The 17887-nt window shown below is 42.8% G+C and overlaps 1 protein-coding gene across 1 annotated transcript in view; it reads right to left on the bottom strand.

The window, feature by feature from the left end:
• Nucleotides 1-11788, bottom strand: part of CPS1 (carbamoyl-phosphate synthase 1) — a 90612-nt gene extending 78824 nt beyond the window's left edge. Inside the window, exons 1-5 of the mRNA XM_037398850.1 lie at nt 11686-11788; nt 7177-7321; nt 5981-6070; nt 5219-5275; nt 2696-2788 (exon numbers count right to left, since the gene is read on the bottom strand). Coding sequence (XP_037254747.1) covers nt 2696-2788; nt 5219-5275; nt 5981-6070; nt 7177-7321; nt 11686-11756 — 456 coding nt within the window. The 5' untranslated portion in view covers nt 11757-11788. The remainder of the gene's footprint in view (nt 1-2695; nt 2789-5218; nt 5276-5980; nt 6071-7176; nt 7322-11685) is intronic.
• Nucleotides 11789-17887: the final 6099 nt, after the last annotated feature.

Genomic DNA, 17887 nt, shown 5'->3' with positions numbered 1-17887 from the left:
GCTGCAACATGTGAACCACCAATAATCCACCTCTGAGGACATAACACAGAGCCAGTAGTGTCACCACTGATGTAGCGACTCCTGCTGTATAATGCAGATTTTTTGTATCAGAACGTACTTTGTAGTTCAAGCTACATAATCAGATGGCAAAGTACCTCACAATCCCTTTTTGATAATTAATAGAACGGAAATCACATTGAAACTGGGTCTTGTTAGATCACCTAAGGTTTCTGATATGAATCTGTGCCTGACATCAAATACAACAATATCTTCACAGTCACCAATACGCAAGTGGATTCTACTTCCAGAGTCCATGGTAGAACTGTATTACTGCACAGGAATTGTATGGGTCTTCTACTGGCTGTCCTTCTGGCTTCTGGGAGATGGATTTCAAAAATCTCAAGAAAATCAAGGCGTTCAGTTCTCACAGAAGCTAACTTAGTGTCATGTGCCAGAGTCCCTTCAGAAAAATTCACCCTCCTTTTTAAAAAGGTTTTTGGACACCCATCAGTTTTTGATAACATCCATCCTTAAAAAGCTGTAAAACATTATGAAGCAAACATCTCCCTCAAATTTTCTCCTTGGCTGTTCTAATGGTCAGAGGGAGTTGTGGGGCAAAACTGCTCTGAGGTAACTTAATTACCTCACTCTCAAAACTCTTCCCTGTCCAGTTAATTAGGCTATGATTTGTTACAACCTGTCCTTCAGCAGAGAGACTAATTTTAGGTGTTGCTGTCTTCACATCCTTCTCCCCCACTTCTCACACTTCCAGTTCCTCTGTACTGCAGAGCACTGACCCTTGCATCTGGCCGAAAGTATGTCTAGACAGAAACCAAACTGGGAACTGGATCAGGGAACTGTTAAAATATATTGCTTCTAAAGTCAGAGGATTTCCCTTATCTGTTCACTGCACAGCCTATAAGAAACTGTCCCGGTCTGAAAGGATGATGTGGAAAGGCTGTGAGCCAGCAGTCAGGAAGAGTCAAACTCCTGCTGGCAATAGTGCTGAGAACAAAACGAGTACGTGGGGCTGTATGTGCGACTAGAAATTACTTTTAGCTTCAAGTGGTGAAATACCTCTCTGCTCGGGGACCCTGACCATCACATGCATCAAAAGAAAACAACAAAAGTTTCTGCAAAATACTGGCACTTTTCTATATTCCCTGCCCTGTATAGGCAATGTTAGCAAATGAAGTCTATACCACTAGCATCTAAAAGATGTGGGGTAAAAAATAATAATAATAAAAAAATCAATCAGTCCTAATGTACAATTGATAAGTAGATTTCGGATCATACTATATCTCTATTTACATGAAAATAGCTGTTTGGCAACAGATAGACTATCATGTCCAGCAATTACCAACACTGAACAGCTTACTTCATTTTCAGCTTTATTTGCGATGTTGCTTTTTAAGCCTATAAAATGAAGTTATAAACATAATGAGACCACCAAAGCTCCGTTAATCTTATTATATCTCCCTTTTAGAAGCTATTTTCAGCCTCTTTACAGTAATTCTGTCTTAGTAATTGCAGAGCTTAGCATCAGCAACCTTACCTATTTCTGAGTTATTGCTCGAAGTGGCTCCACCTGCGTCTTGCAATCATAGATCACAACCTCAATAAGCAATTGCCATCCTTCTGTGTAGCAACAAGGCCCTGACTCAAAATACAGTGGAGGTATTGGCATGAATTGGTGAGGTCACCAAAGGTGAGATTTGCAAGACAGCCTATATATTTCAATGGCATCCCAGGTAAATCCACACCTGGATGGAGACCGCACTTCAAATTCCCAGCTGTTCACTGACCAGTTAGTTCTGGACTGCTTCTCACTCACACCACTAGCACACCAGCTTATGTGTAGAACTATTTGCAGAACTATTCCAGAGCCTCACTGATCTTGGAGCTGCAAACACCACAGTAAGCACGGAATTTGTAAAAGGGACTCATTCTCTCAGTTCTCACTTCAACCAGTGGGATTGAGTACCCAAGGCATTCTTAATCCCACAACTAAATCCCCATAGGGTCCACAGTTTAAGACATTAGCCCCTGTGTTGGTACAAGAACAGTTACTGTTCTTAGTATGGGTCTGGTTTCCTACAACCTCATGATTTATAATGTTTTTCTCAGCTTGTGGTTGAGCAAGTTTGCATGCCCAGCTAACAAAGTACAAAATTAACTGCTGTTTTGTACATGTCTATAGACAAAGCAGCTAATACTAGTAATACTAGATTCAGGGGATTCTTAACTTGGTCTCTTTTAGAAATATCTTCTGGAATCACCTCAACAAAATTATGCCTGAACACAGATTATCAAATATTATTGTGACCTTTCCTGAAATTTATACAAGGAAAGCAACCATTCTTGTTATTAATTCTTCTTGTGTTTGAAAATGTCCACCATATAATAGGTCTAACTGTATTCTCAATACTTCTCAATCCTGTCTTTTAACACATAATCCTCTGAACAAAGCACTGTTCAGGCCACATTCAGTTCAACACAGCTCATTTTACATCTTCAGCACTGCACCTGAGAAGCCATGGGGACTCTACAAGGATGATGTTGAGAGGACAGTCCTGCAAAAGTATGGAAAAGTCCCCAGATTGTTTGTTTAGAAAGACTGGATGATCCCCAAAGCAAACGGGGAGCAGTTACAACCTGGAGTATACAGCCCTGGGACTACAGAAGAACTTCTCACCTTTGTTGAAACTTCTGCAATTAAGTTTTGCTTATTTGGGTCTGTAAACTCCATGGGTTGACCTTCAAATTCAATCTTCCCAAGTACTGTGCCCTGTGGAAATACACCAGTAAACAAAAACCATGAGCAAAGGAGAAGCTGTGAACACTGGGACAAGGTGCTGACAGGCACAGCAACTGGAACAGATGTTTACGGATAGTTTCTTGGTGAGTTATAACCATTTCTAGCATCTTCAGAAGTTTATGAGCTTTCCTTGGTATCAAAAATCTGTTTAAAATCCTTCATTCAAGGGAGAGGCATTGTCAGCAATAAAATTTGTCAATAGGCAGTTTTTTGGCAAGGTGTCTAGTGACAGTAAAATGGGTTGCCTTCCAAGAGGATCAGAATTCAGATCCCAGAATAACTGTTACATAGATGTGGGAGTAATCCACAAAGCAGTGGGAAGCTTCTTGGTTTTGGAAACCCACTGTGAGGTCTTCAGCCACCTCCTGTGGATAGCCACAAGGCAGCAGAGCTGGTGCAAGGCAAAGCTGTGTAGGAGGCAGGTCAGTACAGCTGTTTTCTGAATAAGCTGTTAAAAAAAAAAAAAAAAAAATCACCTCCAGAAAGCTCTACTCTTTATTGCTGTTACCACATTGCAGAAGCTAGGACACTCTTGCTCTGCCAGCAGCATATCCTTCTCCACCTTCTACTCATTAAAGTTTTTGGTTAAAAAATCCCTGGTTTGGCTTTGGCCCACTCCTGGAATAAGTGGGATTAAGCTAGGGTTAACCTCTTCTCAGCATGGGGACAGAGTGTGCAACACAGAACTTTTCAAAGACAGACGTAAAACAGAGGAAGTAAAATGTTTTGTTGTAACTTTTAATGCATAACACTTTCATAATAAAACATGTTAAACTCTAGCATGCACACCAGAATAGCTCATTGGGTTTAGTGATGCTTCCATGAGATACTTCCATGGTTGTCCATACCTGAAGTATCCTTGCCATTTTCCTGGGGTAAGAAAGAGCCAGCATCTTGCACTGCCATGCATACTACTAAGGGTAAGTTTTAAAGACAGAATTTTGCTCTTAACAGTGGCTGACATCCTATCTCGAGTAGCACCTTACACCAAAAGCTGCTCTGGGCTGCTTTGCACGGAGCAGAGCTGGAAAGGTCAGCATCATCTTAAAGAAGTCAGTTTCTTGGGAACCACAGAAACTGCTGAGTGCCACCATGCAGTAAGTCCCATAAACGCTGATGACAAAGCTCTAAAGCCCTCGCTCTCAAACAGGAACCCTGTGTCTTACCTTGCCCCCAGACTATTCAGCCAAACGGTCCCTGCATTTACTTTTTGAGTACAATTCAACAAGTCACTGCTCATTTCTGCATTCATCACAGTGAAGCCCTGTTCTCACCCCTGATTTATAAACAGACATGGAGTGAAATACTAAGCTGTTTGTTTCAGCCTGAGAGGACTGGGAGAAAAGGTGACATTATGCACTATTTTAAAAGCCATAAACCAATACCACTCAGAGTCCCAGTATAATGGGCATTACTACCATACCCTGATAAGTTACAGGATAAACATTGAAAGTATATTTACTTTGGATAAGAGGGATGCTGATCCATTAAACAGTACATCTCAGAAAGTAGAAGACATTTTGCCATTTTCTACTGTATTAAACTGCAGTTATCTGCTATCTATAAGAACAGGACAATGTCCTATCTTCCCATAAGAATTCATTTCTACAAATATCTTCTATTCAAGCTGGGTCGTTCATATTTTGCTCTGTGGAATGAAAGGGGGCATGGGCTGGGATTGCAGACTGCAAATTGATCACCTAAAGAAAAGAGCAGCTTCAAATAATCCACTACAAAGGAATAGCCTCCAAGGCACGTTTACATTCAGACTGGCTTTGATCACATATTTAGCCAGCATGAAGTGTACCTTAACATTAACCTCCACTTGGTAAAATAAACCTACTCATGTCCTTCAATTGTCAGCTCTTGGAGAGCAGAGCAAAGTAATGACTACTAAAAATAATAACAGGCTTCAGCCAAAGAAAACCAGCCTGAATTAGAAATCCAGTTTAGGTTATTGTAGGCATTCTTTTGTCTCTCAGGAGCAGGACAACTTCGACTGACCAAAGGGGGTGCTGCCTGTGAACTAATATCCACAGTATCTGACAGAGTTGTTGCTCTGCCTGACTGTTACTCTCTGAGGCAACATGTAGTTGACACTACTACCTGTTGTGTCTGACACAGCTAACTGAGGCCTTTCATTTACATCAGCTTGTGCTGGTTCAATTATGTAGAAGAGGAACCAGAGCAGAGCCAAGGAGAGGGGACTCCCTTGGATCAGAGCATTGCCTCAGCTGTACAGAAGACACAGAGCCTTTGGAAAAGCACAGGGATCTGAGCAGCATCTGATGTAAAGGCAGCCCAGCAGTAGCATTGCTACCCCAAGTTTGCTGCACTGTTAGAGAAAGGGCCCAGCAACAGCAAGATTAATGCAACTGGATCAAGGGAAGCAGATCATACCTTGTCACGAATTAATTTGGACAGCGCTCTAGTGTCAATCCCATAAAGTGCAGGCACCTAAGAAAACACAAGAAAAGGAAAAGTTAGAGAACAAGCGCTCAGACAGAGGAAGACAGCAGCCAGATCACTTTGGTGATAAGAACATGTCCTGCTTTAAGGAGCTCTGGTTTTTAGCAGCACTACTACAAAGTTGCCTCACTTCTAGTTCTTCACTTCTCCTCCCTATTCGTACTCATAAATAGCTTAGTTCTTGAAATCTGGCTTCTGCACTAAAAAGCACAAATTAAAAAGCTCACATGGCAAATATCTGTCTCATTTCTGAGCCCCATTTTGCCTTACTTATGAGCACCCAATCTTCCCAGCTGTCACAAGTCAGTGGCAATCTACTGACACATCCTTCACTCCCACAGCTTCAAATCAGTAGGGTTCTGGCAGCTAACATCTCTTGAGATTACAACCATGGCAACCTCTAGGAGCAGCACTAGAGAAACATTTGATGAGGGAATAGAATATAATCTGTATCATATCTATGGAGAACAAAACATTCCCATTTAATTAACATTCCTTCTGGACCTTGGAAATCTTGGAAATACCATTCCACCCTGAAAAAGAGAAATGGATAAAGAATCAGAGAACTATGGAACACTGAATGAGCCCAGTACAGACTGGTGAAGACATCCGAGGAGAAAAGTTACCAGCTCAAGCCACCAGCTCTTTCTCCTGTCCCATACATACAGGTCTGTTCTCATAATGATCGCTCACCTGTTCTTCTTGCAACCACTCTCCCAGGCTCCTAGCAGCCTGCCGGTGACTGTACTCATTGCTGTAATCCAGCACCAGCAAACCTGAAACCTGCAGAGAGAAGAAATGGCATTTTGCACTGAAAGATCACTCTGTACTTGCCCTGCACTTTCCAAGCTTTCACTATTCATCTGCTGCAAACCATTGCATGGACAAGACACGAGGCTAGGTAGACATGATATGGCTGCTCTTACATAACAAAAAGACAGCAAATCTGAGTTTTCACAGGGGCAGTGCACAAAACAGGTACTTGGCAAAGGGGTAAAGACTCCATGCACTGTCATGATTGTACCAGGGCCTTTTTATTTAGGAAATTCATAAAATAATGTGACTTCCAGGTAACCAAAGCTGCAAATTGCATTGAACTGAAAAAAGCACTTCTCATTAGAAAGAAAATGGAAATTTAAGACAAGACAAAATGTTTTGTCTTGATTCATTTTTTGTTTAAGAAAGCTTTTCCCTTTTAAGTGACATTTCATTTCAGAAGTCAGCTCCATTTTCCAGTGCAGTTAGATAGCTTATAAAGAAGACATTTCACCTCAGGACAGATAAATATTTCACTGGTTCTGCAAGTATGTGGTTTTGTTTCATTTTTCAGTACTGCCACCACTGCATAGACACAGCCCTGCTCCTAGCCAATATCCCCTGTCACCACAGTGTAAATACTGGTTCCTGCACTAGTACATAAGGCCCTCTCCACATAACTGTCACCTCCCTGTTTGCGGTAGTACAAGCATATAGAGAAAAGTCTCAGCATATAGAAACTTCTCATTCTTCCTGGCATTTGATCTCTCTGTGGCAACCAGTCCTGGGCAAACACAGATCCATATGAGGCAGAAAGGAATGAAGGAAATGTGGGGAAAAAAGTCATCCAGGACAGCAGTTCACAAAAAAATGCAGCATGTCTATCACTGATGGGAAATACACCACTTTCAGACAACACATGGCCTGGTACAGAAAGCAGGATGGATAATCTTTTGCCACCATTCCTCCAAAGGACAATATCCAGAAGAAGAAAAAGAAAGGCTGAGTATTATTGATTCCTTCCAACTTCTATGAGGGTACCATTAAACTCTTGTGCACACACAAACACACACAGACACACATTCTCAGGCTATTAGCACTACCCTTTGATCAGCTCTGCATCACCCTGTTACCTTGATCCCATCAGACTCCAGAAACCTCCTGAGGCCCATTTTGTCCAAAGCAGCCGTGTCAGGTACTCCACCATTCCCAACTATGGGGTTAGCCAGTGTAAGAATCTGTCCTTTGTAGCTGGGATCTGTCAAGGCCTCAGGATATCTAGATGATGAAGCAATAGAAGCAAAGTATGTTAGTCTGGAGTTGAAAGAGAAACAAAACAGCCAGTGAAAACAAGTCAGGTCTGAATGCCCATATGACTGACAGAAATGGTATTCATGTGAAAGCATTCTCAGTATAAAAGCAAACACATCTGTGAATCTGCCCTGACTTTGCCATCTGTGATTAAACATTTGACACTGAGAACAAGGAAAGTCTTTGGCTTCTCATGTTTCATTTAAGAAAAGCACAGGAGCTATTAACAAACTCATATTCCTTGAGATTTCACATAAGGTAAACAACTACATGAAGCGCAGAGTGACCACAGAACTGCAGTAAGTGCATGGCATATCACTTGACCCACAGATAACAGCTTGGGCTTGGTCATTCTTTGGGCACACCATGCAGGCATTACTTTGTCATCACTGTGTCCTTCCCTCCATGCAGCGTGAGAACTTGCCCCTACCAGAGGCAACAGCTCAAACTGAAGAGACAACAGAGCTGTGTGCCCAGACTTGGTCCCTTCCCCAGTCTGGAGCTTGCAGGTCTTGAGATGTTAAAGGCTGTAACTGCTCTTTCTGTGGGGGAGCAGGTAGACAAATCTATGCCTACCTTTTTGTCTGGGGATCAGGGAAGCAGCTATGAATCACCCTTGTGATTCCTCACAACTACTCTGGCCAGGTTCTTCCCTCATACTTGCTCTGTCAACAAACCCTGCCATGGTACCACTTCTGCAGCTTCTTCCAGCGGAGGCCTGGCCTCTCTTCTAGGCAATCTCCAGGTTCCCACCCACGGGACACCATACATTTCACCTGAGAAGACTCCTAAGTTCTTGGAATTTAGCTTGTGTACCTCTGATGAAGGCAAGTTGAAGGTAGTGTTTTGGGATTCAGCAGTCCACCCTGGCTACAAGTCCCCAAAGCCTGTCCTTATATCTTTACCCAAGGCAGAAGCCCCAGAAACAGCAATTTTGTTCAAGCACCAGCCTGAATACCCTTCTCAGCAAGGACAGATCTAAAAGTGTGGTGGAGTATTCTTCTGCAATGGAGGGTCAAACCTAGGATTTTGCAAAGTATCAGCTCTGCATCCAGCAGATCCAGTCTCACTTTCAACCCTGAAGAGGGGGACAGGGTAAACCTGTACTACATGTCCATGCTCCTATTCTTCAGCTTCAAATTAACACAGTCATTCACTTTCTCCCTTATACTGTTCCAGCAATCCATTAAACAATTGCTGTCTTTCAACCCAAAAGCAGCTGTAATTTACAAACAGATTAAGTTATCCACAAAAATGTTTAGCCAAATGCATAAAGACACTTCAGGATGAATCTGCCCTATAAAAAATATAATTTATTATTGTCATTATTGTTTAAACAATACATAATTGGCAACTCCAGCCATCTACCAGATATCAGCAAGTCACAAGGGACATTTTTATGGAACATTGGACTTACTGCCAGAAGATTAATTGTCAAGCATTGGGAAATCCTTCAATAGACCTAGAATGGTTGCAAGCAGATACAGACAACGCAGCACACCAGCCAGCTCTGAGAAATGACATGTCAAATGAACAACGGCCATGAAATATTTTCAGGTAAGCCTCCCCTGTTGTTCAAATCTATCCTTCCTGCTGCAGGTAAACAACCACACAAAGTGCAGTGTGATCACAGAATTGCAGTAAGTGCATGGCACGTGCACATTTGGCGTTACTGTCTCCTTCCAAGTCAATTACTTATGCTTCCAAAAGACTCTTTGTTAATGACAAAGCTAATGTAATTAACCTTTGCATGTTATTTGTAACCAGCAAACAAGGACAGAGAGCCATTGGGTTTGGCTGGGGTATGAAGGCACAGCTCTGCACTGAGACTCAATGCCCTTTAAACAGGCACAATGCCTTATGAAGCACAGAGGAGCAGATGGGAACATGAGTTCCAAAGATGCTGCAAGATCTAATCCTTGCTGTGCCTGCCCAAAGACCTGCCTGATTTCAGTAAATTCCTGTCAATCAGTTCTCTTTCTGGAATATCATGGGAAACACACACAGACTTATCAGAGGCAAATGCATTTACTGAGTTGTTTCAAACTTGGGAACTTTTTATGGGTTGTAATTCTTCTTTCTTAATTGGAAATCTATCTTCCTTTTTGTTCTTACACGAAACAGATGGCTGCAACACCAAGTTTTTTTCTTTTTATTTTTTTGAGTGAATGTTTCTGAAAAGTTCATCCTTATGCTTTTCTAATGAAAAGGCAACATTCCATCCCTAGAAGAGTGCTCTCTGCCCTCTATTCCAGGGTAATATGACAACACTTCAACCAGCTTTAGCTACTTCAAGCCTGAAAGCTGTATGCACATAAACTGATTTGCCTCCTAGTTCTATGACATGAGTCAGCAGGTGGGAGTCCAGATGAGGAGATGAAGTGCAGAACAGTGTCAAAGTACAAACAAACCAGTAGGCTACAACAAGGCTTTACCATTGGTCAGCTTCTGCTGTCTGTGCTCTATCTCCTTCCTCCAGAGGCCAGACCACACTGCTCCTCTTCCATCCAACCCCCTCTCCCACCATCCTCAGGGCTATTTAACCACTTTGTGGGAACGAGCTACATCTGCACATCGTCCATGTCAATCAACCCACTGCCGCTGAGGCAAGGCCACAGCTGCACATTATCAATGCTAATCAGCCCACTGCCTTCAGTCCTCTACAGAACGGCATATTAATCGTCCCAGTACAGAGCCCATGCTGACCTTGCTCACCATCTAGAAACACCCAGTTTACATAAAGCAGTGGTCTGAGGCTTAACAGTGGCCACAGCAAAATCACCCCTGAACTAGCCTCTTGCTCCCTGTACTGACAAACTGCCATGTGCCCAGACAGTCTGTAAAAGACCCCAAATCTTGGCACCTCCTTTATGCAGGCACCTAGCTTCTTACTGCATCAATCAAAAGAGGTAGCTGGGTTCCTATGGATACATAAGGTCTTGATCTTTGTGATCAGGAGCACTAGGCAAAGCTACAGGGTTTCTTTCACTGGACAACAATCCCTGGACTAGTAGCAGATCTGTCACTTTTATGATCTGCAACAATGCTGCAAACTCTTAACTTCCTCTTCTCCAAATCAATCAAGGTTATGTTCCTGGGGAGTGCTCTGAAGATACAAGCTTACATTTTCAATGTTCCCTCCATGCCCATATGCTCTCCAGCACAGAAGAGATCTCTTTCAGGGGCATTCTCTCCATATCACTAGAAAATGAGCAAACACAGCTTCTGCTGCCACAGTAACATGTGGAGAGAAAATTAATCCATCAGGTCCTCCTTGACTTTTGTGATGTGACAAGATTTATTGCCCATAATGTATCACTGAGAAGAGAACTCTGGTGCCCTCCATCATTCTGATCTATATTAAACAGTTGCTTGTTGGCAGGTATATTAACACAGCCAGTAATTAGTGCTGTCAAAATACTTAAATAATCGCCTCCTAATGCAAAACTTTGCAAACAGATTCCCCTCTGCAGCAATTTAACATTCTCACCAATGAGTTCATTTGAAAACTCATCCTGTGAGTACTGGTTTCTCCAAAGGAGACCAGAATTTGGGGAATTCAAGGCAGCTGGGTGAAGACAGCTATGAATGACTGCAGGAAAAGCTCAAATACCAATGACCTCAGAGCTGTCTCACCTCCCCAGGGGCACGTCACTCTCCTGACCAAAAGCCTCATTCTTCTGGGCAGATTTCCTCTGCTCAAGCAGTTCAACAAAAGCACCAGCAGTGTTTGGCTGCTATCCTATGTCAGCCACTGGCTTCCACCACTCAAGAGGACAGAAAGTCATGCTAGGTTAGGCACAAATCTCATCCTACCCTTTAGCTGGAAAGGGCACAGAGTTTAAATGAATCCTTAAGTGTGGTAAGAGCCAACAAATGTCATAAGAGATGGGTCATATAGGTGAACCTTGGGATTTTAAAATTTTGCACTTGGAACCAAGTTCCATTACCTAGAAGGCTGCAGATGTTTCAAACCTCTATATTTTATAAGGGCACTGAAGGGAGCACAAAGACAGCTCCTCTGCTCTGACTCAGCAGTGGCTGCATTTCACTGGGAAGCGATCAGGTCCCTACATGGATACCTCACTACCGTGGTTACTTATATCTGCCTTTAAAGCTGCTCATCACCACAAATGCTATGACACAAGAGGACTGCCTGAAGTCTCTTCATTAACTATCTTGCTCTGTGTACCCCTGGACCACAGTGTTTTCTTATACAGAACACTGCATGCTTGGATCAGGCCCCTACAAGCTTGCAAAAAGCAGCTTTCACACTTTAACAGGGTCCCATAGAAGTTGTGGTGCTTATATCTCATTTGCTTTTGCCTTACCCAGAAAGACCAGTGTTGAACACGACTTCCCCTGCTGTGGAGGATGGATAGCCAAAAGAATAGCCCTTCATCTTCGTCCCATCTTCCAGCACCAAGTTCGCTGTCTGAGCCTAGAGAAAGGCACATGAAGAAACTCAGACACAGGAGGAAAAGGTTTGATGTTTATACAAGTAACACTTGGGACACCTGCCTTTCATGCCTCACGTCGTAAGTATTCCTACTCCTCTCCCATTCCCAGCTGCCAAGACACTGTCCCTTTTACTAGTCTCCTGATGCTCTTCTTCCTTCAGTTAGGAAACACTGTGCTCCTAATGAGGCCAAGGCAGCTGGCAAAACCCACCGCAAGCAGAGCATGTGCTGCTCTTACTGTGGGATCACCCTTCTATATCACTTGGTTCATTTCTTCCACCCATTATATCTTGCAGTTAACCAATATCATAACTCCGTAGGGAAAGGATCACCTCTCTCCTCAATGTTTGCTCAAGGCTGGCTGCTGACTATGCTGGCTCTCATCCAGCCGTGACCTTTGATAGGTGCTTAACTTCTGTTGCAACTGTACAGCTAAGCTGCTAAAAATAAATGTATGCTTAGCTGGACTGATGTCAGGCAGCAAAATTCAAAATGTTAGTCCATTGTGCTTTAGTACTCAAGAAGAGAGGAACTTCTGGATCAGACACACTTGTAGTCTCAGTTACCTCAGGGGTAGGCACAAATTGTCCTGGAAGAGGTAGATAAGGAATAAGCAGCCTAGAGGAAAACTTCCCATAAAACTGCACCTTTTTCAGAGAGTGTTTAGCAGAACTGTGTCCCACACTAACTGTGGGATCCCTTACAGGCTTCATCACTATTTTACAGCTGAGGAAAATGGGACACAGAGAGTGACTTTTACAAAAGTCATTAAGAGATTCAGTGGCCTGGGTTATTGAACACACCAGACTAAACCCACCCTCTTTTGCCTCATTTGGAAACTAAACCTTTCTTAGCCTATCTGGGCATTGGATGGGAAACCACCTGGGAACTCCAGCTTCTATCAAAAAAAAAGGAGTATAAGCACAACAGAAATAACAGAATGAGTTGGGAGATTCCTTTAGACAGCAGGATCTCTAATGTCACGCAGGGGAAGACAGTGTAGGTAGAGCTGGAAATAGATTTGCCAATGAATTTCTGGGCTTTAAAGAGTTTGAACAATGAACCTTTTGGGCCCTGAGAATCCTCCACTTCTGGAACACTAGTGCCTCCTGGGCACAGAGCTGCAGTCAGAGTGACAACCAGTGCAAGAACCCCAATGGTCTGCGCCACAGGAGGTGTGCCAAGTGTGTCCACCAGGCAGCAGCTCTCACCATGATTTAACTTCATATTGGGTTTTTTTTTTTACAGAACAATTCTTCTTACTGGGATTTTTTCAAAGAAGAATCAAGATCGATTTGCTGTAGAAAGGAGCAAGACAGCTACTTTCCATTAGCCATAAATCAGATGAACAATCACAGCAAGGAGAAATTTTATTCCCAGCATTGAACATTTTGTAACAATCATGGCAAACACTCATCTAGAGCTCCTCTGCAGTTACAAATACTGCACAGATCAATTACTAATGTACTGCAAAACACACTAAAAATCAAACTGCACTGCCAAGTAATTGAATTCTGTGCATCTCAGATGCTTTTAGCTTTGCATTTTTTCCTCATTAATGTCAAACATCCAGTCATTCTCAAAAGGTTTAGCCATCATTTCTGAAACCTTCCTACACCATTGGGTGGGATAGTCAGCAACACCAAAATCCCGCCCCCCCCCCCCCCCCTTCCCCAGATATAAATACAGGTTTTGTGGCTAAACACCATAATTTAGCCCAAATAAAAATTAGTTTGGTCAGCTCCCTAATCTTACTAAGCCTCTCATTACAGATAGCTGCCACACAGTCAAAGCATTACAAAACACAGAGGTCGCCTGGGTGCCTCAGACTGGGCCTTGGACAGGACCTCTGCCCTTTGTGATGCCTGCTGAAAACCCAGCCCACACTGCTGACATGGGAGACTGACTGTAAAAACTGGTTTCTCTCAGCTTTGGTTTCAAGAGATAGATCCCCTTCCACCAGCAGGCCATGTATTTGAGTCCACCCAAATATCAACTCCAGTTCAAGACAGTCCTACCACCGGTTGGTACAAGTTGGGGTAATCACCTGAATTGCAGCCCCAACTGCAAACATAGCCTGGAAGAAACCTTCAGGAAGCAAAGTCCGCAACAGTGGAATGACCAGAAAAGTTAAGATCCATCTGACTCCTGAGGGCCAAAATCCAGAGTAATCACTGTGACCTTTAGATCCTCACCCTCACTATAGTACCTGACAGGAATCTGCATGTCTTCCTCCACCACTGATCACCTGCCCTTCTATACACCAGAACAGCACAGAAATAATTTCTGTTGAACAGAAGCCCCTGTTGTACTATTAGAGCCCCTATACAGTGTTCAGGTAACACAGAAGAATGTCCCTGAGCAATCATAACCTGCCTGCAAGTTCAGCTATACCAAGGCATAGATGTAAAAATGTTTCCTTCCCCTACTTGATTTATTATTCTTAATTAAGTGGTTGGTTTGTTTATTGAGCATTCTAGAAGCAATTATTCTTGCTTACATTTCCAGCGGAGGTGTTGCCATATCCCTAAGCTGCCAGCCTACCTTGTCTTTCAGTTTTGCTTTTAATGTGAAAAATGATTTACAGGCTATAGAGAAGGCTAGTTGGCTCAATCAGGGATTAGTTAGGAGAGGTTTTCACTTTCAAAAAAAAACAATAAGCAAGAAATAAACAAAAACCCCAGAGCTTCCATGAGCTCCTTTTGTCTCCACTCCTCTCAGAAGCATCCCCATGTAGTCTTGGATAAGCATCTGTTGTAGTCTCAGCTAAAATGCTTCTTAGAAACACACCTCCAATGTGAAACACATCATTTGCAATCTGATTTCTCCCTCCTACATGCCAGTAGCTTTACCTTTAGCAGAGTTCCTTGTGTTCCAGAGAGGCTGCAGGGCTCTTGAAGAGCTTTGAGGACCGAGATAGCTATCAGAAAGAGTCATGCTGCTGCTGTGGTACTGCTAGATTTTGTGCATTTTGTCAAAGCAACTTGAAGAGTTAACTAGTTAGGTCCCACTTCACTAAGCACTTCACACATGAAGTAAACAAAGCATTGTAGCAGTTAAAAAAAAAAAAAAAGGTAAAAACCGAGATTAATTTAGTTCCACTCTAGTTCCCTACTTTAGCAGCCCTTCCCATCTACAGGATGTAGTAGTAGTAGGAGTAGTAGTAAAGTAGTAAAGATCTGCAGCACAATTTGCTTTTTTCAGTGGGTCTGATATAAACTCCTGTACTGGCAAGTGAACAGGTAATTTTTCCTCTTTTCTACTTGCTTCACGGAGTAATTAGTCAAAGAAGTCAATTTTTTTCCCTCCAAAGAAATGCCTCAGTTTATTTGGCAAGGCCAAGCTGAACTCTGAACACTGGGCTGCTGGAGGACTATGAGTATGCCAAATACTGAAGCCAGGACGGGCACTGATGTATGGCAGAGACACGGATGGGACTTAATTTCAGTGCAGACCAGTTCATTTCCGTCCAGTAAGATGATGATAAAACATCTCTTTTCTAAGGCACATCGTGATTTCACACAGCACAACAGCCTCTGCCGCATTTCTTGGCACACAAATCTGGCTAGCTAAGTAACAGCCAACATACCAGAAGTGCAGAAGAAACCAAAAGCCACCAGACTTCTACAGAAGAAAGCTGGTGCAAGGAATGGGCTACATCCATTCTGTCAAGACCAAATAACCAGCAACAACAGAGGAGTTTTCTCTTTGATAGAAAAATGTCTCTTCTTGTGAGTACTATGCCATCACAGGCTGGAAAACTATTGGACGTGGCTAACAGTCAAGACTTTCTTTGCCAACCCTATATATATATATAAAATATATATATGTATAATTCTATTTTGGTACATTTGCTTCTGGCTAAAATTAAGATAAGATAGGGCAAGAATAATGAATGAATCAGAAGCCAGGTCAGTGTCTTGGGATACACCAAAGATTCACACTCAGGCTAACTTTAGGGAGAAGCTTTGGATTAGTTCTTTTACCATCCAAGCCAAAGACAAAGCAAAGCCAGAAACGCAACACAGGTACCATAGTAGAAAAGTCACAGCTCCTACAACCTGAACTCTTCTTAAGGCTGTTGACAATGCCACAAATATTTGTTTGGGACAAAAATCAAAGGGGGATGGGGGAACTGAGGCAGGTGAGGCACCTAGTAGAAGTCACTGAGCACCCAAGGAAATGAGCAGCCCTTCTCTCCCCTACAGCAGAAGCTCATTAAGTTCCCCTCGTCTCTAAGGGAACAGGCCCCGTTTTACCTCCCCTTCACTTTCATCTCCAGAGGGAGAGAAGCGGAGTAGCTTGTGACTGATCTTTCACCGCACCCATCCCTCTGCTTCTCATGCAGTCATTTTCTCAGTTACTTTCCACCTGCCTCAAAATATATTTGAAAAGCCTTTTAACAGTAATCTGAAATAGTTTCTAAAGCCAGTGCTCAAAAATTTTCCTTCTCTCCATCTCATTTCTACCTATATTTTTAGCTTGCTCCTAGTGGTTTTTGTAGCTCTCCCAATCCTCTCCTTACTGAGCCAGCTATACTGTTACAAGCCATCTATTTATTGCTCATACTACTCTTTACATCCCCATTTAACTACATTGGCCTCAGATGAGCACTAAACGATACGAGCTTTGAGCTGCAGTCTCTCTGCCCATTCCTGAATTATAAAGAAGCTTGATTACCTCAAAAAGAGTGATGCTAAGCACCCCTACAGAGACCCCACAGGAGTCTCTGATCTGGTCTCCGTGCCCCTCTTTCACTCGCGGATGCTCCATCTCTCTTTCAGAATGGAAGGGATGCACTAGGGAAATATGGACCTCTGAGTCCCCACATTTCTCACTGCTCACCTACAATGGTGTTTCCCGACACAGGCTGAGTTTAACTGAGCACAAAGCAGACCTGGCAGAAGAATTATTAGGCACTCTACTAAAACTGCCACCTCTCCCTCATGCTCTCTAATACTTTACTTAGCTTATACATAGGTTAGAAACATGTTTTCATTGTATTTTGTTATGGTCCCTAAAATAGCCCACTGAGAAAAAGCAATAAAAGGCAACTAAATGCTCATTTAAGCCTGCAATAATGGGAGAATGGGATCATTACCTATACTGCCATTAGCCCACACAACTTAATTACTTTGCATTTCACTCTTTCTCTGGACTTCTTACAAATATCTATTACCTCTAATGATGGCTGGAACACCAAACCCAGCCATAAGTCACTACTTGGTCACTTGTCCCAGAACTACAGTTAACTTCCACACGCTGACATGAAGTATGCAATAGGCTGGCTTTTTTAGGACCACTTATCCTTAAATTTTCCCTCAGGCCTGCTGCTTTACTGCTTGCATATGCGTAGTAGAGAGTCTCTTCTGCTTCTGTATGTCTCATGGAAAAAGGTGTATAAGCCTGTCACTTTCTTAAAGTAAAAGCCCCAGGCCAGGAAAGGTTCAAGTTTTTGTATCTCAGATTCTGAATTCAAACAGAATCACATGGCTTCTGGCAAAGGTGGCATTAAACATCTGACCTGAGATCTCAGGACCACAGGCTCTTAAAATACACCATATATCAGCCTTCTTACTCTCCATGAGTTCAAGTATCCACTCTGACAGCTAAAACTCAAATAATCAAGTCTAATAAGGAAAAAAACATTGTCAATGCCAAGGCAGAAGATGTCACATAATATATATCAGAAAGACACTTCTCTGGGGCTGGCTGGCTAGCCCCACACCTTGTGGTGAGCCAGCCAGTCACAGTGCCGGTACAAATGCTCCGCCAGACTCAGCATTCAGGTGCACAGTAGTTCTTGGCTGCCCTGCAATAGATCCTGTCATACACCTTGAAACAGAAATAAATTCATTCTGACCCACCTCGGGTGTCTTTGCAATTGTTAGGACTGAGGTTAAAATAGCTCCCAATGGTTTCTCTTGGCATTGCTTTCTTAACAGGTATCCATTCTCCTTGCCTTCAGCATTGGTGTCGTTGGTTTTAAGCAACCACTTTTTAGCTTTACAAGCACAGAATTAGGTAGATGTTAGAACAGCTGGTATTGTAACTCCATCAGAGTAGGACAGCA

This window comes from Falco rusticolus, chromosome 8 (assembly GCF_015220075.1).
Source record: "Falco rusticolus isolate bFalRus1 chromosome 8, bFalRus1.pri, whole genome shotgun sequence".
Taxonomy (NCBI): Eukaryota; Metazoa; Chordata; class Aves; order Falconiformes; family Falconidae; genus Falco; species Falco rusticolus.
This window is presented reverse-complemented; position numbering and strand designations above follow the sequence as displayed.